Raw genomic sequence first — 25,520 nt, forward strand, 5'->3', positions numbered from 1 at the left:
CATATTGCGCAGTGCTGTACAGAGTATATTATATTTATGTTTAACAAAGAATTGCCATCACCCCACTCAACTCCCCCCACTGGCTGGCCCCCATTTCTGCTTCTCTCGAGTTGCCTTTCTCTGGTTACACAACAAATCAGATTGAGGTTTTGGTAGAAATATAGGCACATTTCACAAAGCGAGGTGCGCAGCAGGGCTACAGCTGACTTTGGAGATTTGGAGATTTGCAAATCACTGCCGGTAACTAAAAACTCCTCGTTAATGAGAAAAAAAAACTACTTATTGTTTAAAATATGTAAATTTTAGTAATTATATAAATTGATAGATTTTTAATTTTACATGTTCACAACGGAATCAGTATGACATACTGCTGGACCTAAGCCGGGCGGATGAAATACTGACGCAGGAAGTCCGGCAGATGAAGATCCCGACGGCACTTGATAAGTACTCTAACCCTCCCCTCTTCCCCCCCTAACCCTAACGCTCCCTTGGAGGTGCCTAACCCTAATCTCCCCCCAGGTGCCTAAACCAAACCCCCCCCCTCCTCGCTCCCTAAACCTAACCCTCCCGGGGGGGTGCCTAACTCTAATCTCTCTCTGGGGGTGCCTGATCCTAACCCTCCCTTTCCCTAGCCTAATCCTAACCCTCCCGGGGGGTGCCTAACCCTAAGTCCCCCTGGGAGTCCCTAAAAAAACTAACCCCCCCCTGTGGCTAACCGGTCCCAATGCCCAGCTTTCCTACACTCAGTATGCCGGGCGTCGGAATTTCGGCGTGGGGCTGATGATAGGCGTCAGTATTTAGACGCCTATCATTAGTCCCTTGCCGGGATTTCACAGTCGGGAAGCCGGCGGCATTTCGACCGCCGGCTTCTTGACTACATAGCGTTCACAACAGGTCAGGTGTTGAAATCCTCTTTATCCCACATTGAACATGGCAAATACAACATTATGGGGTCTATTTACTAAGCAGTGTTAGGAGAAGTGAAAAGTGATAAGGTGCCAGCCAAACAGCTTCTAACTGCCATCTCACAGGCTGTGTTTGAAAAATGACAGTTGGGAGCTGATTGGCTGGTACCTTATCACTTTTCACTCTTCACTTTTCACTTCTCCTAACACTGCTTAGTAAATAGACCCCTATCTCTTTTACTCCAGCCCTGTTGTAGAGGTCACAGCACTGTTGTTCCGTGCTGGGCAACAAAGTCAAAGGTAATGGAAAAAGTTACACCACCTAACTGCGAGCGCAGGCCAGGTTCCTACGTGTAAGGCAAGCCCTCAGAGATGTTTTTCCGGGGCCTGTCAAAGTGCTGCTGTTATCTCGGATTATAAATAGCCCAACACATGGTAAACACCCTGCAAAGAATGGAGGCACGAAGCTCATCTTTCTTACGGTTTACAATGGATTAGTCCCTCGCCCAGCTGTTCACTTACGCTGTAATAAAATGTTATAGTCCCCTTCGGTGCCGCGCAGTCACGCGTTGGATGTAAATATATCGGTTACCAAAAAAAACACTCTTAAAGGAACATTACAGGTAATAAGAAAAGTTGTTCCATTATGTTGTACACTTGGCGTACAGATTGTAAGCTTGCGAGCAGTCCCCTCACACCTATTTGCCTGTCTGTTATTACCCTGTCTTGTTTAATTACTGCTTTGCGTCTAATTGTAAAGGGCAATTGAGTATGCCTGCACTATATAAATAAATGTTACATAGTAAAGGGGCCTGCCGAGTCACCTCAGTCACTCTGCTGCTCCGCCCCCCCTGTTGTGTCCCGCCCCCTCCCCGCTATACACTTAAGGGGCATACACACTAGACGATTCGCTTCATGAGTGAGCGACATCGTCTAGTGTGTCCCTGGCAGGGGTGTGCTCAATGTCGTTAACGATATTGAGCAGAAACACTGGGGCTGATTCAGACACGCTTACTAGAGGCGTTCGCTCACTCCCAGCGTATGTAAATCTAGCGCACGCCCAGCAAGGCAGGCGATCGCACGGCAAGGCATTAGCACGCTCACTATGTCTTGGTGTGCGATCACTTTGTGTATACAGACGCCCACCAGCCATTTATAAGCCGCCCACTTGCGCACGTCATCTCCAGGAAGTGCTTGAAAACATTGGTACATCGAGCACCATCGGATGCGATCGCAGCGCTTAAGGTAGACCATACTCTGCCGCAAGCACTGCGATCACTTCACTGAGAAATACAACCAGGTGACGTGTACAATGACGCTGCCTGTTAATTATGCACGCCTCTGTAACGGCGTTGGGACACTCAGGCACGCCTGCGTTCGCACCTCCACTCCCCCGTTTCTAGTGGCCTGCCCCTGTCACCACCCACAAGCAGCTTGACCTGTCACTCATTCAGCTGGGCTGTCTATGCTGGGCGTGCGAGCGCTTCCCGATGTTTCGCAGTGGTTTGCGCATGCGCATTGCGATGCATGCGCAGATTGCAAATATCGGCCAGCTAAGAGCGTTCTCATCCTAGCGAGCGGGTCTGAATCAGCCCCACTGAACGATATCATGCACGATTCCCGAACATGCAACAACCTGACAATATCGTCATGTTGGCCTGCATGTTCAGGCAATGAACGACAAAGACTAACGACCTGCGGGAGCACGCATCATTGGTCGTTATTGTTCATCGTTTTTGCTTACAAGCTGGACGATATCGTTCAGTCGTTTAAAATATCGCCCAGTGTGTCCGCGGCTTAACTCTCCTCATCGCAGAGCGGTCCTCCCATCGCGCTGCAGTGGGAGCTGTTGGACTGGAAGCGCGCTCTTTGGCTCCCACAGCACATGCATGTAGGGGACGGGACAGACATTACCAGATTAGTTTATAGATAATTTATAAAATAAATAAAGTGATAACTGTCCCTGACACTACAAAAACCTCTATAATATGCAAAAAATAGGTGTTACCCTTCTCATGTATGAAGAGAAAAAAAGTTTTGCTTAAACACAAAAGCATAATAACAGCCTGAGAGTCGGAGAAACCACCAGTCAGCTCCAATGGAACATTTGCATTCAGCCAATCACAAGCAGTTCCCTGGGGACCGTCATTATCAGGTTTGCGTCTGGCCTGCAAATAAAATTCTCAGACACGTTATGAGACTGATTCAGATGTACACGCGATGAGCTCGCGTCTGTGAATTTTCTTGCTTGCACATATACCTGAGAAACCTACTGGCTGTGAGGCTTTTCCGTTTCGGCGCGTAGTAAGATGCAGCATCGTAGCACCATCAGCTGCAATATCGAAGATGGAGGTGGGCATCCCTATCTGGTATGCGGGAGGGGCATAGCACCACATCCTCGTCATTGTGGCCCCGCTGTTACCGCTATTTTACAGTGGGCAGTGTTGTACTGGCCCACAGGGGTACAAGGGAAATCCCCAGTGGGCCCCACTGACTGTGGGCCCTCCTTTAGGTGCCAGGTTCCAGACCTCAAATTATGAATTTTTAATTACTTAGATGGTCAGTTACCTGGTGGAGCAGGACCACTGATCAGCATGGGGGTTCAGTTCCCTTCTATAAAAATGACATCAACATTTGGCAAATGTTAGCCAAGCATCTGTAGTGGCTGGCCACACCCCCTTTGGTGGATGACCGCTGCCCTTAAGCATGGGCCCCTACCACTGCATTCCCGCGGTGGGCCCTTCATTTCCTAGTCCGACACTGACAGTGGGGATGGGGCTATATGTCACCATGCTCCCACCGCCAACACTGTTCAATGGAGTGCAAAGTAAAATACAGATGCACCTCCAGGTTTGCAGAGCATTGCCTTACACATAGGGCAGACAAGGAGGCAGTGAGATAGAGACACATAGGGAAAGACAATTAAGGCAGACAAGACAGCAGTGGGATAGAGACACATAGGGCAGACAAGACAGCAGTGGGACAGAGACACTTAGGGCTGACAAGAAGGCAGTGAGATAGAGACACATAGGGCAAGACACTTAGGGCTGACAAGAAGGCAGTGAGATAGAGACACATAGGGCAAGACACTTAGGGCTGACAAGAAGGCAGTGAGATAGAGACACATAGGGCAAGACACTTAGGGCAGACAAGACGGCAGTGGGATAGAGACACATAGGGCAAGACACTTAGGGCAGACAAGAAGGTAGTGGATAGAGACACATAGGGCTGACAAGAAGGCAGTGAGATAGAAACACATAGGGAAAGACACTTAGGGCAGATAAATCGGCAGTGGGACAGAGACACATAGGGCAGACAAGAAGAAAGTGGGGTACAGACACAGGGTAGAAAAAGAGGAAGTGGGATAGAGACACTTAGGGCAGATAAGAAGGCAGTGGGGTAAAGACACATAGGATAGACAAGAATCCAGTGGGATAGAGACATATTGTCATGCTTCCAGCATAGGGTTTGTTGTGTTACACTAATTCACATTAGCAGCCCCACCTAGTGGTCAGGACAGCAGGGGTTTAAATCTGATCTATTTTGTCCTTCTTAGCATTCCATAGCAGTCTAGCAATGCATTCTGGGCTAAAGGAGCTGTAAGCAGCATTTCCTTTTTCACAGTCATCATTACATATGCTCAATGTAGATGCCCCCGAATAGCCCTGCTGAAGGTATTTTGGTACTTAAATGCTCTCATTAGCTGCTAATTCGCATCTTTGCACAAGTGGTGAAGAATAGCATTTAGCAGTTTTTTTGGGAGAAAATAACTAGTCCCAGCAAATTTGGGGTACATGAAAACGGGTGCAAGCATGGTTAAAATTCGCAAAAGTGTGGTTTTAAAAAAATGCTCCTTCACCAAGCACCTGCAATAAAAAAAAACTCCCCCATACCTGCAGACCCTTCCCCCCAAGCCTATTTGGCTAGTTTTATGGTTTGTACCCCAACTTTATACTTTTTCGTCCCATTTTTCAAAGTCAATTTATGGGGTGTTCTTTTAATTTTTTTAGGATTTTTTTTAACACAGTTTACCTTTGGGGACCTGTCCTAAGGGTGCAGGGTGGATTCCCCACCTTTGCACCCCAAAGCCGGAACTCTGCACTTTTTTCCAGCAGCTATTCATAGGCGAAACTTTTCCACCAGGTACATTGCATTGCGTTTTCGCACCGGCGAAACGTTGCCACAATTGAATACGGGGATAAGTTTCTGCTGGCGAAATGACATCATCGGCAAAACTTTTTAACAGAAAACAGCTTTTTGCGCTAATTGAATACGGCACACAGTGTAATTAATAGTCAGGGAGCATTTGGGGGAGATAACAGAGAGTGGCAACAAAAAACTAGCTACACTAGACTGCTTAAAGCTAATAACTGATTGCTATGGGCAACAGCATGATTGCTTTATACAACATGGGGGTATTTAATTAGGTGCGAAAAGTCAGTTTCTGCGGAAAAGTTTCGCTGATGACGTAATTTTGCCCGGCGAAAACTTTTCCCCGTATTCAATTCCCAAGACTTTTCGCAGGTGTGGAAAGTCAATGCATTGGAATAGGTAAAAGAGATTTGCCTATGAAACCTGTCGAAAAAAAGTACAGAATTGGGGTTTTGGGGTGCAAACTTGCATGAACCACCCAGCATTTTTTGAACAGTCCCCCAAAGGTAAACTGTGTCAAAAAAACTTTAAAAAAAAAACCTTAAGAACACCCCGAAAAATTACTTAGAAAAAGGGGGTGAAAAAATACAAAGTTGGGGGACAAACTTAAAAACTAGTGAAATAGACACCAGGGGGGTCCCCAAGTATGCTCCAGGTGTTTTTAAGATTGTAGGTGCTTGCGGCAGGTGGATTTTTAAAGATTTTTAAAACTTCACTTTAGCAACTTCAAAATATGCTAATACCCATTTTCATGTACCCCAAATTTGCTGGGACTATTTATCTCCTGCAAAAAAACCATGCTAAATGCTATTCTCCACCACTTCTGCAAAGACGCTACTTAGCAGCTATTGAGATCATTTAAGTACCCCAAATACCTTCAGCAGGCCTATTCGGGGGTATCTATAGTGATCTCCAATGTCAGTGCATCTTTTGGGGGGTGTCAGACTGATTACCCCAAATCTGATAGCACTTTTCGCCAGGTCCGAAATTCGCCGGGTGCCATTTTGCTGATTTCAAATTGAATACAGGGATAAGCGGTGCCGAGCGCGATACTTTTCCGCATGCAAAACCAGCGATGACGGCGGAAACTCCGGCATGCGAAAAGTCCGGTGCTTTTCGCACGTAATTGAATATGCCACTAAATGTTAAATAAACGTTCTTACGGAATCGGTATGAGTTACCGGCGCTCGGGATCCCGGCTGTTAGAATCCTATCGCCGGCATCCCCAAAGAGTTAACATACTGACAGTTGTTGGTCGGTATGCTAACCCAGGGCTGTAACTAGGGTAGTGCGACCAGTGCCATGACACAGGGCACCGCAGGGCAGGGGGCGCTGTTTGGGCCGGTCAATTTTCCTGTTTATTTTCATTCTCACTTGTAGCTTCCTCTTCTTTTATCCCCAGCATCTCCTGGCCTCCCCTATCTCTTCCCTGGCCCTTCCCCATGAGGCCATGGCCCTTTTTCAGGTGCACTATATTATGTCCCTATTTATCCCCAGCATCTCCTGGCCTCCCCTAGCTCTTCCCTGGCCCTTCCCCATGAGGCCATGGCCCTCTCTCAGGTGCACTATATTATGTCCCTATTTATCCCCACATCTCCTGGCCTCCCCTAGCTCTTCCCTGGCCCTTCCCCATGAGGCCATGGCCCTTTTTCAGGTGCACTATATTATGTCCCTATTTATCCCCAGCATCTCCTGGCCTCCCCTATCTCTTCCCTGGCCCTTCCCCATGAGGCCATGGCCCTCTCTCAGGTGCACTATATTATGTCCCTATTTATCCCCAGCATCTCCTGGCCTCCCCTATCTCTTTCCTGGCCCTTCCCCATAAGGCCATGGCCCTTTTTCAGGTGTACAGGTTTCTTATGTCCCTATTTAAAAAATGGGGGCGGGGGCACCAATGCTCTCTCTGGCACAAGGCACCAAAAAGTCTAGTTACGGCTCTGTGCTAACTCTCCTTCTCCCTACCATAACCCCCCCTCTTTGGTGCCTAACCCGTCCCTAACCCTGCCCCTTATTGCATAACACTAACCCTCCCTCTAGTGCCTAACCCCTAAACCTAACCCCCCCTAACACCCGATACTTACCATACCCGGCGGACTGGATGCTGGTGCCGGGCTTCTGACCCGCATCAGGATTTCCGTGCCGATAATAGGAGCGTCGGCATCCAGACCGCCAGGATGCCAAACGCATACCGTTCTTACCTTTCAGTAAAACTAACTGTGCCAAGTACATTATTTCTTTCACCTGACACAGAGATATCGCAGAGAGATACATTCCTTGTCTCTGGAAGGATTTGGTGACATTTATTATCCAGCCAACACAAACAGTGTGAAGGTGTTTTAAACAGACTGTTTTCAGGTTTAAATATCTTAAGTTAAATCATGTTTGCCTTTTATCTGTATTTCACTACCAAGTTTTGAAATGTCATGTGTAATTAATTTGCTGTGCTTTGAAAATTGGTGACGTAGTGATCAAGCAAATACCTAATCTCACTCCTTCTTCCTCATTGCTCCATCTCTGACAATCTGTTTCCATACCACAGTGAGACAACAATCTGTCCTGCTTTTCCCACTTATTTTCCAATGAAAAAGGTAAAAGCATTTATTTAATGGTATAATTAATTATCTACTTTTCAGCCCTAGCTATTAAAAATAATACCCCTTTTCCACCAAAATTCCGGGTCTGACCCGGAGTTGGAACAGGGTTCCTATCCAGATCAGACCTGGAATTTAGCCGGCGCCGACTCGGGATATTCCCGAGTCGGCGCCACTCACACCGCAGTCGGGTCTGCATAGACCCGACTTTTGCGGAGTGAAAGTGGTTGCTTGGAGATGACGTCATCTCCAAGAGCCACTGAAGCCGGACCAATTGGCCGGCTTGCGGCGCACTCCAGATCATCGTGACCCGGAGTGCGCCGTACACACAGCAGGGTTTCACGGGCTACTCCCATGTTAGACCCTGCTATTTACCTGGGTTGGATTGCCGGGACACGCGACCCGGCGATCCAACCCTCACCCCTTTTACACCAAGGAGCTGCCCGGGTTAACCCTGCAATAACCCGGGTTTTAGTTCCAGTGTAAAAGGGGTATAAGTGGAAAGAGCAGATATAGGGGTCAATCCAACTAGGTGGCAATTGCGAGTTGTGAGTTTATTCCATGAAACTCGCAGACTTCGCACGAATCCGCGCAGCCGAGAATTCTACATTACAATTAAAAATGCCTATTCGCGGTACTCGCAGCGGAGGTTTACGAATTGTCAACCGAATGTGATGTGAGAGAAGTGCATGAAAAAGTGGAGAGACCACCCCCCCCTAAATTGATAATTTTGTTAGAACAATCATATAGAACGCTGTTTGTGGGCATAAGGAAAGTACTGAAGGTTTTTAAAAGGTGTCAAATGGCATTCGGTATGGAATGCCGGCTGCCGCATGAACGGCAGTTCGAATCCCAGCTGCGGCAGCCCGACAAAACAGCAGAGCCCGGCAGCAGAAGACCAACAGCGCTGGAAATCCCAATCGTCTAAAGGTAAGTATAAATAAACTATTCTATTCTAACCCCCTAACCCTAACCCTCCTTAGGGGTGCCTAACCCTAGCCTCCCCCCTCTAAGTGCCTAACCCTAATCCCCCCCCCTTCCCCGCTGCCTTAACCTAAATCCCATGGGGGGTGCCTAACCCTAACCCTCCCTCCCCCTAGCCTAACCCTCCCGGGGGGGTGTCTAACCCTAAGTCCCCCCCGGGTGGCCTAAACCTAACCCTCCCCCCCGCCGCTGTCCACTTGCGGCGCCTGGCATCCCTTCGATCAGGATGCCGGGCGACGGTGTGCCGGCGTCTGGATTATAGACGCTTGTCATTTAACCCTAGCCAGGATTAAGGATTCTAGATGCCGGCAGTCGGGATTGCGACCGCCGGCATCTTAAACATATCCCCTCAAATGGCTGATTTTACTTTATAATTTTTTTGTTGTTGTTTTATTTTTAAAAAGTAAACTTTTTTCGTTTAATGTCAAACTAATTAAATGAAAAATGCAAAACAAAAAGTAGACAAAAAAGGTGATTTGGGGGTACTTTGAGAGCACTGTAAAAAATTAATAAAAAACAAAATTAAAAAACAATTATTTTTCAATAAAAAAAACTGTACCTAAATTTGGGGAACCTGAACTAACGAAAGAGTTTATTTTAGGGTAATTTGAGGCCTTTTTTTTTTTTACACCAAAAAATGACATGTAATTATTGGACTAATTAAGCTAACTGGAAACTTACAATTTCCTAATTAGTCATTGGGGGGCTGTCCAAGGGGTACAGCACAGTGTCCCAACATTTTAACCTTAAAATAAAGATTTTTCCTTCCACCTCTCACCCTCAGGAAGGTGTGAATGGAAAAATGCGACTTTACTCTGACTGGGGCAGTGCGAGTTGCTAATTGGAATACAAATTGAATTCGCAGAGAAAACAGCATCTCGCACCTAATTGGATTGACCCCATAGACTGAAATGTTTTGTTTTACTTTGGAACTTTATTCAGAGCGCAGACAGTAGGCGGGAAGGGAAGGTTCAAAGTGCCGGACCTTGGGCCTTTCTGTGGGCCTAGGCCTGCCATAGAGATACAACCCTCTCCATTAGTTGGTGTGGCCATGCCCCTGTAGAGGAACAGCGGGTTCCCAATATTCACATGTTGTGGCCATGCCCTAGCACACTTGGGGACCTATTCATCAATACTTAAAATTGTGAAGTAATAATTTAGTTTAGAATTTCTACATTTTCATGTGTATTCATCGTAGTCATTCTACTTTAGTATCACATCGAAAAAATGCAATTATTGCGTAAACATTCTTTCGGATGTGATCCTTTCCTACCACGATATCTATTAGCTAACGCTGGCGTCAGGCTGCAGTGGGCGTGCGCAGCCTCCCCCTTCAGAACAAGAGCCGGAAGTGTTGGCGGATAACAGGAGCGTAAAAGGATAATTAACTAATAATTTAAATAATGACAAGAGGTAAAAAATATATGTTTAAAATAACAATTTTATTAAACAATTGCCTGGTTTTTTTAATATAATTTCAATTAGATAAATTATTATTATTATTATTATTATTATTATTATTAACAGTTATTTATATAGCGCACACATATTCCGCAGCGCTTTACAGAGAATATTTGGCCATTCACATCAGTCCCTGCCCCAGTGGAGCTTACAATCTATATTCCCTACCACATGCTCACACACACATACACACTAGGGGTAATTTTTGTTAGGAGCCAATTAACCTACCAGTATATTTTTGGAGTGTGGGAGGAAACCGGAGCACCCGGAGGAAACCCACGCAAGCACAGGGATAATATACAAACTCCACACAGTTAGGGCCGTAGTGGGTATCGAACCAACGACATCAGTGCTGTGAGGCAGTAATGCTAACCATTACACCATCTGTGCTGCCCAGATAAATACATACTATACACACTTACTAATGCCCCGTCCGTCCTAAGCAAGAAGCGGCGCCATTATGAAGTGGTGGGCCCCACAACTCAGGGGGCGGAGACGTCAGGAGGCAGGCAGCGGCGGCGGGGGCAGTGGCAAACGCAGGATTTCTAGAGGGGGGTTTACAAATGCTTGATTTTAGAGCGAGTGTGGCCAGTCCATGAAGAGGGAATAATTACCACTTATCCAGCTTTGCGTTATACAAAGTGTACTGTGGGTCATAATTCCAGCGATCACAGTACGCCATTAGATGCGGCAGGAGGGCCATCCTGCCTGAGCCGAGTGTTTCTATTTGAGATGTGGGCACCATTCCAGAGCATGGGAGCAAGTTCGGGAATCTGGGGGAGCAGCAGAAGACCCTAGCACTGCCCTGCACATATAGGTCTCGTTATGCACTGGATAGTGTATTATTATACAGTATTAATAATTAAGCCTATAGATGGTCTCTGGCAGTGCACCCCTAACAGTGCATGTTTTCCAGATCTCTTAGTTAGTGCACAGGTGTATTTATTACTAACTGACACATGTTATAAGATCCACAGGTGGTGCTAATTATTTCATTTGTGATACTGAGAAGAACATGTAGCACTAGTGAAATTCTATTAAATTACTATTTCTATTGTGGTCATGGTGTAGGTTGGGGAGGGGGGTTTCCAGGCAACCAGAAACCCCCCCTGCGTTTGCCTATGGGGGGTAATATTCCATTTACGGAGGAGGGGGCGGCCGCTGACACGAGATGCAGGAGCATCGCGCTAAACACAAGCTGTCGTGCATTGCAGTCTAAAAGGCGACTTGTGAGGTCTTTTGGAGGCTGAACACCGTCTACAGATGGCGTTCATTGATGAACACAGTAATTACCACATTCCCTACTAAAGTATGGAGAGTGTGGAAATTAACGTAGACTGACTTATCTCCTGCGTCAAGTCCTTTCATGAATAACAGCGATACATAAATATGAAAATAAAATAGCTAAAAAACTAAACTTTAGGTTTTATGAGTAGGGGCCTTGGTTGCCTCCCCTGCTAAGTGCCGAAGCCTGAAATTTCTCATGGTGGCTATAGAATGTACACTATCTTATTATAAGTCATGATTGTCATATGACTCAGGGGCGTATTTATAATTGGTGCAGGGGGGGCCCGCACCGCACACCCTGCACCCATAAAATGTACCTCTCTGGAGTCCCACGTTGGCTCCGGTGTCTGCGTCTGTAAAAACGGCTGAAAAATGGCGCTGCGGCCATCTTCCTGTCGTTTGCGCATGCGCAGTACAGGGAAAATGGCAGCTGCTGCCATTTTCCCGGTGACCTGCGCATGCGCTATAGACTCTGGGCACACTCTAGTACCCAGAGTCTATAAGTGCGGCGCTGGCCGTGCACCACTCAGTGCGCTGCCAGTCTGCTGGACGGGGAGGAGGGGGTCCGTGTCGGAGACTGCACACAGGCCCCCTCCTCTCTAGAAATGCCCCTAATATGACTGTGAGGAGAGATCTGTCAAATCCTGAAAAGAAGACTAGTGGAGAAGTTGCCCATAGCAACCAATCAATTACAAGCTATCATTTATCTAGTGCATTCTATATAATGATAGCTAGAGGCTGATTGGTTGTTATCTGAAAGCTCTCTAGAAGGTTTTATACATCTCCTGCAAATGAGAGTTATGTTAATTGGGCAGTAAAATATTTAGAATTATATCTGTCATTATTAGACACGCCGCCATTGTGAGGTTATTTACTCGGAGAGGGAAGTTTCATAAGACATGTTGCATTATAGTAAATGCAATACACCTAGAAGACACTCTTCTATCTGGGAGTGATGCTATTGGCTCTATTAGTGGTTATGTTGCTGTTATACTGCGACTGATTGCATTGGTCAACTTACCCTCCCAGGACTTCGTGCTGGCAAACCTTATAACAGGACGATAAGATGGCTTGCTTGATGCTCACTATCCGGTGGTTGAAAGGTGCAGGTGGAGGAGGACAGTCATCTGTAACGAGACAATACACCAGCCTGAGATCCGGCAATAGCGAAATGCGTTAATATGAGGGAAATGGATGATTAAAGACGAGAAATTATAATTGCTGTAGAAGACTATGGCAACCATCTGGATCACCAACAGTTGTGGGGCTAAAAGTATCAGCATGCCCTGCCTGCAGGAAGACATGGTGGGAGTATTATTATTCCACAACGTTTCAAGAGCCACATTCTGTTTACGTCTGTTCACTTCTAGCACAGGAAATATTACCACTGTCTTCTATTTTCTATTATCAGACCAGCTTTGCTTATTTAGAAAATAATTTATGAGCTACTCATTGGTTGCTGTCACATGTCACTAGTAGAGACTCAAAGTACATAAACTGCCCTGTTACCAGCTTCAGTGTATGCCACCAGCCAGAGGTTCCTCTGGTAAGCTGAGCCTATTAGAGTAGATCTCCATTTCTTCCTCTCGGAATATTTTCTCCAACTAATAAGCCTGTTATCAGTTATATTTTAATAATTGTTGCCTGAGTTACTTAATTCCTAAAAAAATCATAGACAAAACTGAATTTTACAAATAACAGTACTTTTAGTGATTATAAGCACAAACCTGAGCCATGCCGTCTTAAGAATTTCAGATGTATTTGGGTCTTATTGTTTTAGGACTATTATAAATTGCCATTTACTTTTAATTTAAAATATTATGATTTTTATTTCTATAAATAATTTGGGCCAGATTTATCAACGAGTGATATTCTTGTTATCACTCGTTACTGATCTGAAATGGTGCTCCAACCAATCAGATCACAGTTGCCTACACTCCCGAAGGATCCCGAAAATGGGGAGGCACTCTCTGGCACCCAGAAGAGCAGGCAAGTCTCCTGGAGCTGGCCGGCACCTTCCGCAACCCCCTGTGGCTGCCCGCAACCCCCTCCCTGTGGCCGCCCAGGGGGACTGATGATGACACAATTTGCCCTGAATCGTGTCATTGTAACACCCATCCCCCACTTTACAGTGCCTGTAATATCGGCACTGTATAGCAGGGGAGGGGCCTATGATGACAGGATCGATTCACCACACCCTCCACACCACCCACATATGGTGATGCCATACCCCCTTGCCAGGGGCGTTTCTAGAGTGTACCCAGTCTATAATGTATGCACAGGTCACCGGTAAAATGGCCGCATGCGCAAACAATGGGAAAATGGTCGCCGCGGTCATTTTCCAGTCGTCTTACAGCGCTGGACCCTGCGCCGATGTGGGACTCCGGAGAGGTAAGTATTATTATGGGTGCAGGGTGTGCGGTGCGGGGCCCCCTGGACCCAGGGGCCCATGTTCCCCGCACACCGTGCACCCATTATAGATAAGCCAAATCAGCTCCTGAAGGTGCGTATCCACTACACGAGAGTGGAACAGTGGATAATGTGCCCATACTGAACGATATGTCATTCAGTGCAGGCACCCTCCCGAACATGCACAACCTGTCGATATTGTCAGGTTGGGCAGTATGTTCAGGCAATGCAGATGCCGACAATGACCAGCGGGAACGTGCATCGCTGGTCGTTTTCGACATTTTACTGCACGATTAATGAACAATTAATGGGCAATTGAGTGATTACGATGTCGTAATCGTTCAATCACTCATTTTTCTCGTCTAGTGGATATATGCGCCAAGGTCTGTATTCAATTAGAGGCGAAAAGTCGGAAAAGTTTTTTTTGTCCGACTTTCCGCCTCCTTTGCCTGTTTCAGAGACAGAAACTTTACCCTCGCGTCCCCGCTTTTCTCCATATTCGATTCCTAAACAGGCGAAAACGGAAAGCGGCGAATGCGGAACAGGCGGAAAGTACTGTCAGAAGAGGGGAAATCAGTCTGTACCTCAAAAAAAGACGCAATGACATAAAGAAACAATGTAGATGTGTACTAATAGCCCTAATAACAGTGTTTGGGGTACTTACGTAGTTTAATGGCTTCGTATTAGTGTCTTTGCAAAAGTGGTGAAGAATGGCCTAAAGCTGTATTTTTTTGTGAAAATAAGTAGTCCTGTCAAATTTGGGGTACTTGAAAATGGGTGCTAGCACATTTTTATGTCTCTAAAGTGAACATTTAACACCCTCATACATGCACCTGCAAACTTGGCCCCTCCTTACAGCACCCCAAGAAGTCTATTTAGCTAGTTTTTAAAGTTGTCCCCCCACTTTTTACTTTTTCGCCCTGAAACGAAACTACTTTCTTGGGGTGTTCTGGGGTAATTTTTACATTTTTTAAATTTTTTGGTTGATTTGTCCTGAGTCGGTTCCCCACGTTTGCACCCCAAAATAACGATTTTGCACTTTTTTTCACCTGCTATTCATAGGAGATACGTTTCCGCCTTTTACAATGCATTGAGTTTTCGCTTAGGCGAAATCGTCCTGGAATTGAATATGGAGATACTTCGAAAACAGGCGGAAAGTCCGAATCCGCGGAAACTTTTCTCCAAACGGCACTTTTCGCCTCTAATTGAATCTGGCCCTTAACTATAATTTTTTAAACACATGACAGTTAGGGACTGATTGGTTGTCGCACCTTTTAAGATTAGTAACGAGTGATAACAAGACTATCACTCGTTAGGGAGAAGAAAAAAAACACCAATTCAATAAAAAAAAATTTACAAAAAAATACAAATAAGGAGCTGCCTGGAGGAAAGGAAATGTTTTTTATTTTTTTGTCACACAGGCCGTTTGTATTCATGTCTTTAAAAGTGATGTGTGGCCCTCAAGCAAATATTGTTGTCCCCGTGTGGCCCTTATGGCTACTTTACCTTGAGACCCCTGTTTTAGATACTTTTGTGTAGTTTTTTGAAAATACAACAAAGCTTTGGGGATTTTCTGCAGACAATCTTGTCAACCCCATTCCTTGTATAGATTCTTAGGGGTAGATTTACTAAAAATTAAAAGTGATGGTGTTGCCGCTAGCAACCAATCAGCTTCTGCCTGTCATTTCTCCTTTGCATACTAGAATAATGATAGACAGAGGCTGTGTGGTTGCTATGACCAACATCACCACGTGTCTGTTTTTGAACCCTTAGGCCGGTGACAACGATCATAAATGAAAGTCGGCATAGATTTCTAGTTACAAATATACATTACATTTTCTTTGCTGATCTATATGATATTTCTGACCACTGATAAAAGTGACGTCATCAGGTGGGTATACATGGGACCTAGGGGTCTATTTACTAAGCAGTGTTAGGATACAGAGTGAAAAGTGATAAGAAAGTGATAAGGTGCCAGCCAATCAGCTCCCAACTGCAATCTCACAGGCTGTGCATGAAAAATGACAGTTGGGAGCTGATTGGCTGGCACCTTATCACTTTCTTATCACTTTTCACTCTGTCTCCTAACACTGCTTTAGTAAATAGACCCCCTAATGTGAAACCTAACATGTACAGCATGCACCCATTGCCCGGCCTGCACAACATGGATGAAGAGCAGTCCGCTGAGGATGATGTACTGTGAAACCCAAAAATAAGAGAGGTCGAGGGGGGAGAGGAGCGAGCGACAGAAGCATAGGAGGGAAAGACTGAGGGGCAAGAGATAGAGACAAAGAGGGGCAGGAGGGAGATACAGAGCAAGACAGAGGGAAGAGAGAGACAGAGCAGACAAAGAAGGGAAAAGAGAGAGAAGAGAGAAAGAGGACTGTCAGAGTGTAAAAGGGGGAAGCTAGACGAGGAAGAGACAATGGGCCTGATTCAGACCCGCTCGCGAGCGCACAGCGCTTGCAAGCGGGTCGATGGTCCCCCACTGCGCACGCGCACGCAAGAGCCGGCTCCGGCATGCGCGAACCCCGGAGCGAGAGAGAAATTCTCTCGCTCCGGGACTCACTACAAAAGGGGCATCTGTCGATGTTGATTGACAGCTCGCCCCGTTTTGTAGGTGGGGCGGGGGGGGGTGGCTACACAAACGGAGGTGTTCCCAAAGGAACGCCTACCATTTGTGGGCGGCCCTACTGACATCACTCGTGATGTCAATAGGCGGACTTCCTGCTCTATTATAGCAGGAAGTCCACTGGGGCTTGCGGCCACGAGACCCTACCACAAGGGTCTCGTCGCAAGCCCGATGGTCGCGATGGTCTTGACCATAGTGACCATCACCGGGCCGTTCGCATAAGCTGTGGGTGGTCACCCACAGCTATTCCAGCGGCCAGGAGGCCGTCTTTAAAAAACAAAGGGACGCCCTGATTCAGAGCGAGCGCTCTCAAGAGCTAGGAACCATGGTGCCCGGAGCAAGGGTATGTTGTGGCACCCCCCTCACCTGTACGGAATTGGGGGCGTGGCCAAAATGTGGGTGCATGTGAACATTTGAAAGGAAAAAAAATCTAAAGTTTACGAGAGCGCCACTCTGTAGTATTATTTATAAATACAAGACACAAAGTTAGTCAGGTGCTGCAGTCTAAATTTATATATATATATATACTGTGTATAGAGAGAGAGAGAGAGACTGTTTTCATTATAAAAGTGTATGGAGGGATGTTTGAAATAAAAAATATGTCCGCGAGGCTACGCCCGTCCGTGAGGCAACGCCCCCTTTTCGGCGGCGCGCGGGTGTCAACGTGGAGAGGGACGCCACTGCATGGCAGCCCCGCAGAAGTAAGGAAATACATTACCAGGTTTTCATTCCAACCAGCCAGATTGGACAGATATCTGACAGATAATTGTATAGTGAATGCCCAGCTTAAGACTTAAGCCAGCACCTCTGACCTTTTTGGCACCTGGAGCTCGCGCTCCGCTGGAACCGCCCTCCCTACACCCCTGTGTGGGATGAATGGAAGTAACTACCATAGGTGCTGTTATGGGCCCAGAGCTGAGGGGGGCCCATCCTCCTTGTCAAAGTTACATGTGTTGTATACATTTTTCACCACTAGGTGGTACATAGGGGCTCTTACAAACTTTTGCTATGGGACCTTCAAATACCTAGTTACACCCGTGATGGGAAATAAGAGTTTAAGTAAGAGAGGGAGAGAGAGGAGGAGGAGATTAAGAACGAGGGACAAGGCTAAAACAGATTGGAATAAAGAGACAGGAGGAGAAATGAGATAGAGAGAAACCCCAGGTAACACCACTGTTTTAGATAAAAATATATTTTATATACATGTGTCGCTCATTGTTTCTCATTGTCTGGTTGACCAAATTATACTGATCTGATTTTTCATGGGTACGGAGAGTACCAGAGGAAACCTGATGGGGATCATATTTATCTAAGTAAACCCTTTTGAGCCCACAAATGATGGTGGCGGTGGGTTAATTCTCTCATAACTAAGGCTGGACCTTTCGTACGCTTGAGAGATGTATCCACAGATTCCTTATATACAAACCTATGCCAGTGATTTCTGGCCAGTGTTGGGACTAACGTAAGCCAAACTAGGGCAACATATAGCATCTACCCACCAATGATATGTAGATTAGATGCTTCCAGCACTTCGGTTGAGCCGCTTGGTAAGTCGGAGGTAAGAGATTGATCTGGCAACTGGGTGGGGGCATAGTCCTTCTTAATCACTTCTCCCTTCTGGTGTTTTGTTCCTCCCTTCCTTCCATGGTCTCTTTCTTTACCCTCTCCTCTCAAGTCTTCTCGTTCCACGTCTGTGTCTCCTGTCTTCTGCTGTGGACTAGACTCCTGGCTGCCATATGTCTGAAGCTCCTCAGCTGTTGTAGCAGAAGACGTCTGCTTGTTGTCCTTACCCGTAACTTCCGCTCTCTGACATAGCGGCCCTGGTGTGCTCTTGTGCCGTACTGGTGCATTTCCTGCTACCGCCCTGCTGACCTGTTCTTTACCCGCCTGGGCGTCAGCACATCCCCTGAAAAATAGATCATATTGTTGCTAAGCTACCTCCTTCACACAGTTATTAATATTTTGTCAAAAGTAATTTGGTGCAAGATGTATCGATGTATCAAACCTTCTAAAAAAGACAAGTGAATGTGCCCACGGCAAGCAATCAGCTTTTAGTTAACATTTATCTAGTACATTCTATAAAATATTGGCTGGTTTTGGGGGGATGCCCGCAAAACTTAAGCATCCCCAGGATGTATGAGGGGGATGTAGTTTGGAAGCCGACGGTCTAAATCCCCACCACCGGCTTCCAGACGTTCTAATCCCGGCGTGGTACTAATGACAGGCGACTAAATCTAGACGCCTGTCATTAACCAAACGCCGGATGACCGACACCCGGCATCCCGATCGTAGTGATGCTGGGCCCCGGGCGCGGACAGCTGCATGGGGGAGGGTTAGGCTTAGGGCTCCCGGGGTGGACTTAGGGTTAGGCACCCCCCCCCCCGGGAGGTTAGGGTTAGGCTAGGGGAAGGGAGGGTTAGGGTTAGGCACCCCCGGGGGGAGGTTAGGGTTAGGCACTCCCCCGGGGGACTTAGGTTTAGGCGGCGGGGAAGGGGGGGTTATGTTTAGGCACTTAGAGGGGGGATTAGGGTTAGGCACTTGGGTGGGAGGTTAGGGTTAGGCACCCCTAAGGGAGGGTTAAGGTTGGGGGGGAATTAGGTTAGCGATACTTACTTTAGGGACGATCTGGATTTTCACCCTTGTCGGGCTGCCGCTGTCGGGATTTGAACCGCCGGACATGCGTCCGGTGGTAATACCTACTACACCCGTATGAGGGGCCTCTCCATTTCCGATCGCAAAAGCAGCCCCCATAGGTTTCAATGGGGACTGATGAATTGTCAAAGGGCCTGATTCAGACCCACTCGCGAGCGGCTGTCCGCTCGCAAGTGGGTCGATGTTATGGACTGAGCATGCGCACGACGGAGGGAGCTCCGTCGTGCGCATGCGCCAGACGCGACGAGCGAAGGAAAGTCCTTCGCTCGTTGTGTCCGATCAAAGGGGGCATGTTGTCAATGTTGATTGACAGCACGCCCCCTTTGGTGGGCGTGCCGGGGGCGTGCCTCCCTGACGGGGGCGTTCCCACGGGAACGCCTCCCGTCAGAAGCCGGCCCACTGACATCACTAGTGATGTCAGTGGGAGTGATTTTGGCTCTGATAGAGCCAAAATCACTCCGGAGCTTGCGGTTGAAAACCTCAACCGCAGGCTCCGGCTCGCAATTTTGATGGTCGCGATGGTCAAGACCATCGCGGCCATCAAACTGCACGCTTGTATAGGCTGTGGGTGGTGACCCACAGCTATACGAGCGTACAGGAGGACGCTCCATAATTATGGAGGGCGGCCCTCATTCAGAGCGTGCGCTCTGCTCGCGGCCATCACAATGCACGCTCGTATAGCCTGTGGGTGGTGACCCACAGCTATACGAGCGTCCAGGAGGACGCTCCATTTTCATGGAGCCCAGCCCTCATTCAGAGCGTGCGCTCTGCTCAGAGCGTACGGCTCTGAATGAGCGCCAAAGTTAGCAATGGTATAGAGAGATTTGTATTGCTGTTTTTTTTCTACCCTCACCATCAGTCAGTACTGGCCCGCATTCGGCTTGCCCGGTCTGTGCCTGGAGGCACCTCTTTGCTTCTGGTTCTTCACCAGAACGGGTTCTTATCAGACAAGAGAAACGTGGTAAATTCTAGCGAAAATAACCGCTTAACGAATAATGAACGATATGGGGCCTAAATCAGAGATGGATGCAGCTGCCTTCACCCCTGCGTCTGTTTACCGGAGTCGCAGTTGCAAGTATACGCAAATGCTAGCATCAGCCCTTCTCCTGGTGTACAAGAGTGAGTCTGAATGGGCAAGGACTGAAGCGGCCACTTTCAGGGTCCGTACATGCTATAATACTGATTGGTCCGTCCTTAGATGCCACCATCGGTTGTGCCACCGACACTTGCACCAGCTCTATGGCAGTTGCAGCTGCTCCGTCTGACCCCGGCCTCCTGTGGCTGCAGCTGTGCGTCTGCGAACGCAGCCGCTATCACTGGCACAATGGCAACACTCCCATCACATGCCCATGAGATGGACAATTTTTGCACAACTACAAGCCACCGGCCAGGAACGCCCATCACTTTTTTGCCTATTTCTGATACCGTCTGTCCCGATTGTAACAGCAGCTTTGTGCGTACACTCTGTGTAACGCAGGTACCAGGGCCGGCTCCAGGGGTTGGAGCACCCTGTGCCAGCCCTTAATAGTGCACCCTTACATTGGGGGCGTGGCCTAATTACCATAGGCCATGCTCTCTATGTGATGTTATTTGTAGGCGTGCCCGCATGGCACGCCTCCAAATAACATCAGGCTGGGGGTAAAGCCCAGCACTCAGTCACTCGGCATCCATTCACACTCCGGGGGTCTGGCACTGCCGCACAGCTGCGGCGGTGGGGGTACCCAACCTCCCAATTATACAGTACTGTCCCGTTGAAATCGGGATGCAGGGGAGGGGTGCGCCCTCTACGGGTGGCACACCTGTGCGACCGCAATGGTTGAACACCCCTAGAGCCGGCCCTGGCAGGCACCGTAGGAGATTTCAAACATTTTCGCTCATGCGCAGTTGCAAAAAAAATCGCTCAACTACACGAGCATCGGCATTGTGTGCGGATTGCGTGCGACTCAGTCAGGCCCATTATCTCATCCCAACCACTAAAGAAATGCGGATTGTGATACATGTGTCCTTAGAGAGTGCTTCGGGTACATAGGCAAATGCAGGGGGGTTTCCGTCTGCCTGGAAACCCCCCTCCCCAGCCTACACCATGACCACAACAGATATAATACTATAATAGAATAGAATTTTACTAGTGCTGCATGTTCTTCTCAGTATCACAAATGAAATAATTAGCACCACCTGTAGCTCTTCTACCATGTATCAGCCAGTAATAAAAAACCTGTGCACCAAATAGGATATCTGGAAAACATGCACTGTTAGGGATGTGCTGCTATAGAGCCCAACATGTACATGTATATATCCAGGGCAGTGCTAGGTTCCTCTGCTGCTCCCCCAGACTACTGGACTTGCTCTAATACTCTGGAATGGTGCACACATCTAAAATAAAACCATTCAGCTCAGGCAGGATGGCCCTACTGTCGTATCTAATGTGATCTCTGGTCCTGTACATGCTGGGATTATGACACACAATACACTTTGTATGAAGCATAGTAAAGATGGATAAGTGCTTATTCTACCCTCTTCATGGACTGGCCACACTCACTCTAAAATCAAGCATTTGGAAACCCCCCTCTAGAAATCCTGCATTTGCCACTGGGGTATTCATGTTATTTTTCACTACCTTGGTGGCTGCCCTCCTACACCAGGTGGAGATATCAAGGAGGCAGGATTTCTAGTGAGGGAGCTGTGATCTCCTCCAGGTTCCTCTAGTATGTCCTTTGGTTCCTCAGGTCTGATATCCTGCTCTGTGGTAGGGTTATGAGAAGGTTGGATGTACTGGGGATCTGTTTGAGTACTTTTCTCCTCAGGTCTTTCACCAGCCACCTTCTGTGTCCATGGTTTGGGGCTATCAGGACTGCTGAGATGTTGGGATGTTTCTAGAGGAGATTGACCAACAGGACAGTTGGCTTTGCTGTAATGGCTGCCATAGGGAGTCGTCTTCTGGCTGATTCTCTTCTCCTCCTGGGATTTGCTCCGGTGGGTAGCTGTAATGCAGGGGGCAGCATGGGTAAGTGGATGGAAGTATTACAATACAGAACTATGCAGGGAAAGCAGACATATTTAGAATGAACAACCATTTCCGAATTCAATACTAGATTTTATTACTGTGGAATCATTTGTCACTTTCCTATCTATCTCCTTTGATGATGGCTAAATAAGGTAGAGCTGGCTGGTACTCCAGGCTCCAGTTCTAGGACCCAGCCCCAACACCTAGAGCAGGAGCCTGAATACTGGAGCTGAGGTGGAGCTTAAATAAGAAAGTGCTTGAATGATTTCATTCATATCCAATTAACATTAGTTTTATCTTTCCTTGAAACATACTGCACATGCTTAAGATGAACACTAAACCTAAAATTTTAGGCACTGCAATGCCTGCAACATGTGTGTTTCAGGCGTGTCTAGTTTTATACATTCTCTGAAGATAGTCTGGCAGCCAGTGAGTGTCAGAAGGTATCCTAGCTACTCATTTCCTGTTGATGTTTTACGTTTTCAAGTGTCAATTTTAGCCAAGTGTCCATTAAATGTACCTGTGGCAAAAGTGGGGACGGCCATTTTGCATGCTGAACCAATATTGAAGCCGTCAACTCACTAGGAACCAATGGTGAGTCACCAGGTGCCTCAGGCCACAGCGATGTCACTGTTTTCCAGTGAAGCGATGAGAATGCAAACCGGTTAAGCCGACAAAATGGCTGCCTCCACAGCGCGTGTGAACACTGATAGCCCTATGGCTTTGAAATGCTGAGACGACACATTCATGGATGTTTACCTGCTGCTGCTCTCTGTATCTCTGTGTGTGACTCTCTGCTGGTGAGCACATTCTTTTGCTTGGTTTGTTTCTCTTCAGAATTATCTTTAGCCTAAAACAAGAAAATTATAATGAAAAGACAACGACAAATAAAACAATGACTTACAGAAAGTAAACTGAACTCCATCTTTATAGCTGGTGGTGTTGACAGGTTAGTCTTTCAGAACCTGTTGCATATGTACAGCGTAGGCAGCCATTTTGTCAGTTACACCCATATCCATGCAAATGCGGCCTTTCAATTCATTAGGACACAGTGGCATCACTGTGATAAACACGTCTATGGGGGTGATTCAGCATCGAACGGAATTGCAAAGCTTCACGCAGACAGTTTTGCAATTCCGTCCTTGCTAATATGCAAATGCAGCAGGAGGTGTATGACACCCCCAGCTGCATTTGCGATCCCAGCACTGCAACCGAGGTCGCAGGCTTGGATCACCATCACATGCTGGTCGACGGCGCCGGGCCGCCAGCCAGCTGAGTATGCCTCAACTTACTTACTTTCAGGCTGGCCAGCTTGCGAGGCTAGAAAACTGTGCAGTCCCTGGCCTTGCCACTCCTGGAAAATGGGATGGACACGCTCCCGTTTTTGGGAACGCCGGCTGACTCCGCCCCCACACCGCCCCTTAAACACTCTACCTGTCAGTCAGGCAGTGGCTTTGAAGGCCCTGTGTGCGATTAAGCAGGACCCTTTCTGCACACTCGCAGAGTGGGTCCTGCATATGCACAGCTTCCCGATACCCATAGGCTACAGCAGCTAACGCCTTCTTCATCGTATTCCGGATGTTGGTAAATTTGGCAGCATCACATCCCCCATAGAAACTTAAGGGGGATACGGCTGCCAGCGGGAATGGAAGGATCACAGCAGGTACCGGAGACACCTGCTGCAGTCCCTCTTTCATACATCCGGGAGAAACTTAATATTTGTGGTTAAGCCCCGAAAACACCCTTTATACCTCAAATATACAATGATAAATGGGCCCCTAAGTCAGCTCCAGAGTGGTTTTATCAGAGTATTGTGTCCTCTACATTACATATCAATTGTTCCCCACACCCTTTACATTCTAAGGGCCTGATTCAGACCCACTCGCAAGCGGCTGTCCGCTCGCAAGTGGGTCGATGTTGTGCACTGAGCATGCGCACGACGGCGGGAGCTCCGTCGTGCGCATTCGCCAGACGCGACGAGCGAAGGACTTTCCTTCGCTCGTTGTGTCTGGTCAAAGGGGGCGTGCTGTCGATGTTGATTGACAGCACGCCCCCTTTGGTGGGCGTGCCGGGGGCGTGGCTGCCCAGACGGAGGGAACGCCTACCGTCAGAAGCCGGCCCCACTGACATCACTAGTGATGTCAGTGGGAGTGATTTTGGCTCTGATAGAGCCAAAATCACTCCGGGCCTTGCGGTTGAAAAACTCAACCGCAGGCTCCGGCTCGCAGTGGCGATGGTCGCAATGGTCAAGACCATCGCGGCCATCAAACTGCACGCTTGTATAGGCTGTGGGTGGTGACCCACAGCTATACGAGCGTACAGGAGGACGCTCCATAATTATGGAGGGCGGCCCTCATTCAGAGCGTGCGCTCTGCTCAGAGTGTACGGCTCTGAATGAGGGCCTAAGCTCTTATCTCTTATCAGAACAATAGATATAGGGGCCTATTCATCATCGGAGGCTCTATGGCTCCCCGTTGATGAAGTATTGATGTGTCAACTCGCAGCGGGGGAAACTTGACACCGGAGCAATTCATCATTGCTCCGGTGCGGGAACAACTGCTCCGAAAAGCAGCTGTCCCCTCGGTTAGTATCAATAGCAGAGTAGAACCTGATGCTTTTTTTTTTTTTCATTGACACGGAGCTTAGCCACACGACTGGCGCCCACTAAGCCCTGCTCCTTATTTTGATTGGCCCACAGCTTTCTGTGCTCTCCCAGCAGCGGTGCCCATCGAGTGGTGCAAACCATCAATGATTTAGTGCCATCGATGGTAATCACCGATGGAACCATCAGTGGTAACCATCAATGGACAGCCCACAGATGGCCATCCCTTCCTGAGCATGCTCAGTCTGTGCTCGCCACTCTCCAGCTGCATCTGATTATGCTTGATCCAGAGGCCCGGAATCAGTGGAAGTAATGGATAATGGACAGGTTATAGACTGGGGTGTGTTATTCGGGGTACATATAGAGCAGACCAGCCTTAGCAGAGCATTGGTGACAAGTACAATATAGCAGGAAATTAATTCTGGTAGGATTTTTGTTTGTTCACAGTTCATAGTCTGGGAAGATTGAGATAACATTTACCAGACTTATTACTGATCCTCTCTCAGTTTTGATCTCTGTGCAGCAGGTGTTTCACAAATCAACATTCTCCCTCTTTCTGCTGTCAAATGAGGAAATATTGAACAAACGCACAGCAAACAAAGATGTTCAATGGCATTTTAATTTACGCTCACTTCCAGATGCCAGTTTAGACTTCACAAGAAGGGTGTTTATAATCCCTCTGGATTCCTTCCTTTGACTTTTTTTTTCCGACCACGATGAATGATGTGACTGTAACAAAGCTCCTACCCTGAGAATGAATGCCACAGGGGTTACTGGAACGCTTTCATATTTGCTTAGCCACTGGAAGGCAGCATTTCGGACTCACTTCACTGTTGTCTCG

At 47.5% G+C, this 25,520-nt stretch overlaps 1 protein-coding gene across 2 annotated transcripts in view; it reads right to left on the reverse strand.

The window, feature by feature from the left end:
• The window catches only part of MYLK3 (myosin light chain kinase 3), a 103,855-nt gene that overhangs the window by 30,029 nt on the left and 48,306 nt on the right, over positions 1-25,520 (reverse strand). For both annotated transcript variants that reach the window (XM_088451124.1, XM_088451123.1), the window contains exons 2-5: positions 22,837-22,927; positions 21,691-22,054; positions 17,921-18,327; positions 12,402-12,507 (exon numbers count right to left, since the gene is read on the reverse strand). In XM_088451124.1, coding sequence (XP_088307250.1) covers positions 12,402-12,507; positions 17,921-18,327; positions 21,691-22,054; positions 22,837-22,927 — 968 coding nt within the window. The remainder of the gene's footprint in view (positions 1-12,401; positions 12,508-17,920; positions 18,328-21,690; positions 22,055-22,836; positions 22,928-25,520) is intronic.

Source organism: Taudactylus pleione, unplaced genomic scaffold (assembly GCF_031769625.1).
Source record: "Taudactylus pleione unplaced genomic scaffold, aTauple2 ptg000537l, whole genome shotgun sequence".
NCBI lineage: Eukaryota > Metazoa > Chordata > Amphibia > Anura > Myobatrachidae > Taudactylus > Taudactylus pleione.